Source organism: Primulina eburnea, chromosome 8 (genome assembly GCF_022965805.1).
Source record: "Primulina eburnea isolate SZY01 chromosome 8, ASM2296580v1, whole genome shotgun sequence".
Lineage (NCBI taxonomy): Eukaryota > Viridiplantae > Streptophyta > Magnoliopsida > Lamiales > Gesneriaceae > Primulina > Primulina eburnea.
This window is the reverse complement of record NC_133108.1, coordinates 39,672,729-39,679,490: the sequence shown is the minus strand read 5'-3', so window position 1 is coordinate 39,679,490 and position 6,762 is coordinate 39,672,729. Positions and strand designations below refer to the sequence as shown.

At 45.8% G+C, this 6,762-nt stretch overlaps 1 protein-coding gene across 1 annotated transcript; it reads right to left on the bottom strand.

Moving 5' to 3' along the window:
* Positions 1-2,322: 2,322 nt before the first annotated feature.
* LOC140839264 (uncharacterized) lies at positions 2,323-5,685 on the bottom strand. The gene is made up of 2 exons (XM_073205902.1): positions 5,574-5,685; positions 2,323-3,509 (listed from the first exon to the last, which is right to left on the bottom strand). The coding sequence occupies exons 1-2, from the start codon at positions 5,683-5,685 to the stop codon at positions 2,323-2,325; spliced, it is 1,299 nt and encodes a 432-aa protein (XP_073062003.1).
* Between the last annotated feature and the right edge of the window lie 1,077 nt (positions 5,686-6,762).

Genomic DNA, 6,762 nt, shown 5'->3' with positions numbered 1-6,762 from the left:
GGGGGCCAGGAGGGTGTCCTGGCGTAGCCCCTCCGACGCTCAAGTCAGAGACTGAGGATATATGGGGGGAGCAGCTAAGAGTGCTGCTGATAACAATATCGTGAATCCTATATTATACGCTCAAACCTGGTATTTATAGGAGAACACATGGGCTTGTCATGGGCCCTTCACCTGTGGGCCTTAGATATGGGCCTGGAGTTTGGGCCAGATCTGGATGGGATCATCCTTGGGGTATCACCAGTCTCCCCCTCCCGAGTCGAACTGAATCATAGGTTCGAAGTTCGATTAATTGTGTTGTCCTCGGGTTACCGGGTGCGAGTTGGGTATTTTTCCCCGGATGTTCAGTAGTCTCCACAAGTTAATCCTCTCTCACTTCATTCTCATTTCCTCCTCAAAATTTGTTTTGCTTCTCCCCAACACCTCTCCCTTGCTAGCACCACGCCTAACACCCTCGCCTAACCTTCCCAGCTTGTGCCTTCTCGCCCTTCGCTCCATCCGCAACGCACCTTGGCCCAGCACACTCTCGCCCTCCCCCCTCCACTCTCGCCCAACTCCCAGCCGCCGAGTCTCGCCCAAGCCCTCTCCCTCGCCTCAACATGCTCGCCTCCCCTCCCCATAGCAGCCTCGCCTACCCTTCCCAGCTCAGCACACCCTCGCCCATCACTGCCCTTGCTCACACAAGCGCCACGCTCGCCCGAGCGCTCGTCCAGTACGTTGAGAATTTTGATACATTCCCTTGCGAATGGTCGATCCCCGTAAACTCTGCTCCCCCAACAACTTTCGTCATCGACTAACCAAACTTTTCTTTTTTTCTCCCAAACTCTGTTCCTCTGCTAGGCGATGCCTTAGCAGGAAAATTTAATTCTCCTCCTCCACTCTGCTCCTCTGCTAGGCGACGCCATAGCAGGAAAATAACAATTCACCACCTCCACCCTCTAACTATTCTGCTAAGCCGGGTCTTAGCAGGAAAATAAAAACTCAACATCTCCACCCTCTAACTCCTCTGCTAGGTGACGCCATAGCAGGAAGATAAAATTCAACGTGCCCACCCTCTAACTCCTCTGCTAGGCGATGCCTTAGCAGGAAAATAAAATTCAACGCGCCCACCCTCTAACTCCTCTGCTAGGCGATGCCTTAGCAGGAAAATAAAATCAACACCTCCACCCTCTAACTCCTCTGCTAGGTGAGACCTTAGCAGGAAAATAAAGATTTCAACACCTCCACCCTCTAACTCCTCTGCTAGGTTACACCTAAGCATGAAAATAAAGAATCAACGTCTCCACCCTCTAACTCCTCTGCTAGGTGAGACCTTAGCAGGAAAATAAAGATTTCAACACCTCCTCCCTCTAACTCCTCTGCTAGGTTACACCTAAGCAGGAAAATAAAGTATCAATGTCTCCACCCTCTAATTCCTCTGCTAGGTGAGACCTTAGCAGGAAAATAAATATTCAACATCTCCGCCCTCTAACTCCTCTACTAGGCGATACCTTAGCAGGAAAGTAAAGATTCAACACCTCCATCCTCTAACTCCTCTGCTAGGTGATACCTTAGCAGGAAAATAAAAATTCAACACCCCCGCCCTCTAATTCCTCTGCTAGGCGATGCCTTAGCAGGAAAGTAAAGATTCAACACATTCATCCTCTAACTCCTCTGCTAGGTGATACCTTAGCAGGAAAATAAAAATTCAACACCCCCGCCCTCTAACTCCTCTGCTAGGTGATACCTTAGCAGGAAAATAAAAATTCAACACCCCCGCCCTCTAACTCCTCTACTAGGCGATGCCTTAGCAGGAAAGTAAAGATTCAACACCTCCACCCTCTAACTCCTCTGCTAGGAGACACCTTCGCAGGAAAGTAAAGATTTAACACCTCCACCCTCTAACTCCTCTGCTAGGAGACACCTTAGCAGGAAAATAAAAATTCAACACCCCTGCCCTCTAACTCCTCTGCTAGGCGATACCTTAGCAGGAAAGTAAAGATTCAACACCTCCACCCTCTAACTCCTCTGCTAGGAGACACCTTAGCAGGAAAGTAAAGATTCAACACCTCCACCCTCTAACTCCTCTGCTAGGTGATACCTTAGCAGGAAAATAAAATTCTTCTCATCCTCACATACAACAACATCCACGAACTTAATAGAATAACTTAACTTTATTAAATTTCAACTGATAACATAAGACAAATTCAGAAACGAAATACAGAAAAATTCAAGTCAATATCAATATTCTCTACGGTGGTAAGCGTTCCCGAGCCTCTTTAGAGCATTTCCCGGTGCATTCTCCAACTTTCATCTCTGCTCCTCTTGTACCTCAACAGGACAAAGTTACCCACTTCTTCCTTTCCCAATCATGTTAAGCTCCACACGTGATCTTTTTCCCTCCCCCCTCACTACCCCTTCATAACACCGACACGCGACTTTTTGGTCCCCGCACAAGACTCCAACTCCTTTTCCCACAGGAAACTTAAGCTTCTGATGATAAGTGGAAGCTACGGCTCTGAAATCCTTCAGGGCTGGCCGTCCTAGAATTCCATTATACGCTGAAAAAGTATCCACCACGGTGAACGCTATCATCTTTGTTATCCGCCGAGGATCAGTTCCCAAGGATAGGGGAAGCACAATCTGACCCAAAGGTGGGATGACGTGTCCTGCAAACCCATACAGCGGGGTGGAGACCGGCTCAAACTCAAATCCTTCCACCTTCATCTGATCCAACGTGCTCTTGAACAAGACGTTCACGGAGCTTCCATTATCAACAAATATCTTTGCCACATCATAATTGGCAATGGTAGTCGTTACCACCAAGGCATCGTTATGTGGAGTCACAACGCCTCGGAGGTCTTCCGGCCCAAAGCTGATGACGGGGTCTTGTGGTAAGCCTGCACCCCTAGATATCTCAAAGTTCTCCAACCTTCTCCCATGTGCCTTCCGAGCTCGCCCACAGTCTCCATCAGTAGCATCCTCCGAGATCATATGAATCATTTCTCTCGTAGGGTGGTTATCCTCATTCATTCCCCTCCTCGGTTCCACGAGCTCCTGAGGGACATCTTGACATCGACCTTCCCCTCTCTGCTCACCCATCCTCTGATTTATCCATGGAGGGCCTTGACCACGCCTAGGGGGCGAGCGAGACCTTTGTCGACTCCTGAATGAGGATCCTTCTCGTCTATCCCGTGAAGGCAATCTAGCACTGCACCCAACCCTTCGCGACTTCTCCCACCTCCCCGCGGGCTTCCTCACCTCCATCACTCCGTCCCGACTCCTATCTAGGGGAACATGGGATGAGAATTGTCTTCTACTACTAGTTCTGTCTTCCTCTCTTTCCCCAGCACCCCTCTTCCTTCCTCCTTTCTCCGCTCCCTCAACCTTACTTCCTCCGGGCCGTCTCTCCATCCTTCTGTACCATTGGGCATCTTCCAAGTTTACATATTTCTCAGCTCGAGCCAACAGATCATCATAGCTCAACGGAGGTTTCTTGACCAGCGACTTGAAAAACTCTCCTCCCCTCAGTCCTTGTGTAATGCCCGAGATTTAATCATTTTAATCAGACGTTGATTAATTGACGTAATGGAAGTCACAGAAACTCAAATGACGAAGCCGGGCGTTGGTTTATGTTAAGCCAAGATGTTGAATCGAACATCTCAAGATGTTAGGCCGAACATCTCTCGCCCGAGCGGCAGAAAAGCACCGCCCGAGCGCGCATGTATAATTTGTGAGGGCCGAAAGTTATTCGCCCTAGCGAGCAACTTTTGACCGCCCGAGCGATTGGAGATGCTCAGCCGAGGATCTCGATCGAAACAAACTCGCCCTAGCGGAAACTTTTGACCGCCCTAGCGAGTAACGTGTAGCTTGAAAGGCGAGCCACTTGGCCTATTGCATGTTCGGGGGTATATATATATATATATATATATATATATATATATATATATATATATATATATATATATATATATATATATATATATATACATGCATATCAGAAGAATTGAAGCAAGAATCGAGAATCTTGAGGAATGCTTCGTTCTTAGATTTAGAAATTGATTTGCGAGCGAACCGTCTATCTGAATTGAAATCCGACTTCGGTACTGTGTTCCTATCAACGCAGGCTACGACTGGACGTAAGTTTTATTACGTTTAGACAAGATTTGATTTTATGATGTTGTCAGAATTGAATATGATTCAGATATGGTGTTTCTACTACCGTAGATATTGTAGAATCGAAGTCAGATTTAGAAACAGATTGTTTATGGAATTGTTATGAATTTTAGATTGGATTTGATTGAGATTGCTATCAGAATTATGCTGTTATTCATTTAAAGTGTACAGATACTGAAGTTATAGATTGTACTGAGATTTATTTGGAATTCTGGTAGTGTAATTGTGATGTTAAGACTGACGGGGTTACAAGACTGTATTGTTATGCCGTCTAAACATCAGTTGGTACAGATTGATCAGATTCAGTATTGGTTTCTGTTATCTCGTGATATTGTTGATGTGATCAGATTTTGTACTGAATTGGGTATTGATCAGAACAGATTGTGTTTTGAGCTACACATTGATACAGCGTATTTATTCTTGTCATTTCAGATCAGATATGGACAAATTCGACTTCGAGACGTCGTCTTCATCAGATCAGGAAGACAAAGGTATAATTCATGTGATATTCGGGAAGAACAACTCAATTGAGATCGCGTTGAGTTGCCCACTAAATCACATACTATACTCTTGTTATGTTTTTATATGATTATGCTATGATTATAGATTGTTATTCATGCATTAAGATAGGACAGTCTGGAGATCAGGCAGACTCTAGACGTTCGGCGATATCTCAGCTCTGGGGAAGATCACCGCCCCTTTGTAGATGTGGATACAGATCAGGCTGAAGTCTAGGAATAAGACGTACAGCACCTCGATTGGTAGGGTAGGTGACAGCCAGTGACGTCTTATTCACCCCGGGATCCCTAGAGTTTTAGTCGAGTCAAGTCTAGACATGATTGGATTAGGACTGCATGATTATATGGATGTGGCTCCTAGATCATTGGACCCATCGTTATTGCTTCCAGTTGTGCTAGCATGTTTTTATGATTTAGATTGTTTATATGCATGTTTATTAGATTTGAGTTGCATGCTTAATTTCATAGATTATGAAATATATTGTGTTTATATATGATCGCATGGTTTATGAATTAGTTTGTTTATATACATGCTTACCATGTCTTATACTGGGATTTATTCTCACCGGAGTTATCCGGCTGTTGTCTTGTTTTGTATGTGTGCATGACAACAGGTGGGGCTGGATCAGGGTCGAGATGAAGATGAGAGAAGACGAGTTTAGCGTGGTGATTCCGGACTTACAGTAGACTTGGTTTTATTACTTGACTTTAGTAGTTGAACCTTAGACTAGATTATTGTATTTTAATACTGAAATGTATTTTATACAGATATGTATATTATTAGATGCCATTACCTTCCGCGTTTATATTTTAAAAAGAAAAATTTTTAGACCCTGTTTATCAGAACAGATAATTAAATCCCAAAGACGATTAAGAAGATGATTAGCGTCCGGGTCCCCACACCTTGTGTGAAGGCACTTATCATGATATCCGGGGTAGCCGCTGGTATCTCCAACGCCGCATTGTTAAAACGCTGGACAAATTCTCGCAAAGTCTCGGCCTCTTGCTGTTTCATCACGAACAAGCTCAAATAATTTTTCTGATGTCGCTTACTACTGGCGAATCTGTGCAAGAAAGCCGTAGCAAAATCCTCAAAAGATTGTATCGAGTTAGGCTGCAAGGTATTAAACCATTGCTGGGCAGACCTCACCAACTTGCCCAGAAACACCCTGCACCTGACTCCATCCGAGTATTGGTGCAACAGAGCCGCATTCTCGAATCTTCCCAAGTGTTCCTCGGGGTCAAAATGTCCATCATATTCTCCAACGTTTGATTGTCGGAAATTCGGAGGAAGCCTTTCTTCTAAAATGGCTAGTGAAAAAGGACTTCATCTCTTGGATGCCGGCTCTCTGCTTCCCAACTGCTGCCTCAACATCCGTATTTCCTTCCACATCTCTCCTATCTCACTAATCTCCCCACTTTGGTGGGGCTGTGTCTCTTCAACTCTGCTTTGGTGGCCCTCAGCATCTTCCTCTCGCTCCTGGCGAGTGGCCTGCTCTTCAGCAAAAATAGACTCTTGATTCCTCTTCATTGCCTCATCCACTGTCCGAGTGATAAATTGACCCAACTGCTCTAGGGTCAAGTTCCCCACATTTTCATTAGGACGGGGTTGCTCGACCCTGTTCTCTTGACGAGGTTGTTCTGTTCTCGCCTCCTGATGGGGTTGTTCCTGCCTCGTCTCAACATGAGACGGTTCGGGTCCCCTCTGAGGACGCGATGACGCTGAGTTAACTCTTCTGCTTCCTCTCCTGCCTACCATCTCTACGTCTCAACTCAAACTTCCCACAGACGACGTCAAGTGATACTCACGGGAAATTTAGGGTCCGATCCACGCAAGCGTCACTAATCCAGACACGGGCTTCAAAATTACCCTGGGCCTGAAATCACAAATAAGACCGTTAGGAGGGGGCCAGGAGGGTGTCCTGGCGTAGCCTCTCCGACGCTCAAGTCAGAGACTGAGGATATATGGGGGGAGCAGCTAAAGGTGCTGCTGAAAACAATATCGTGAATCCTATATTATACGCTCAAATCTGGTATTTATAGGAGAACACCTGGGCTTGTCATGGGCCCTTCACCTGTGGGCCTTAGATAT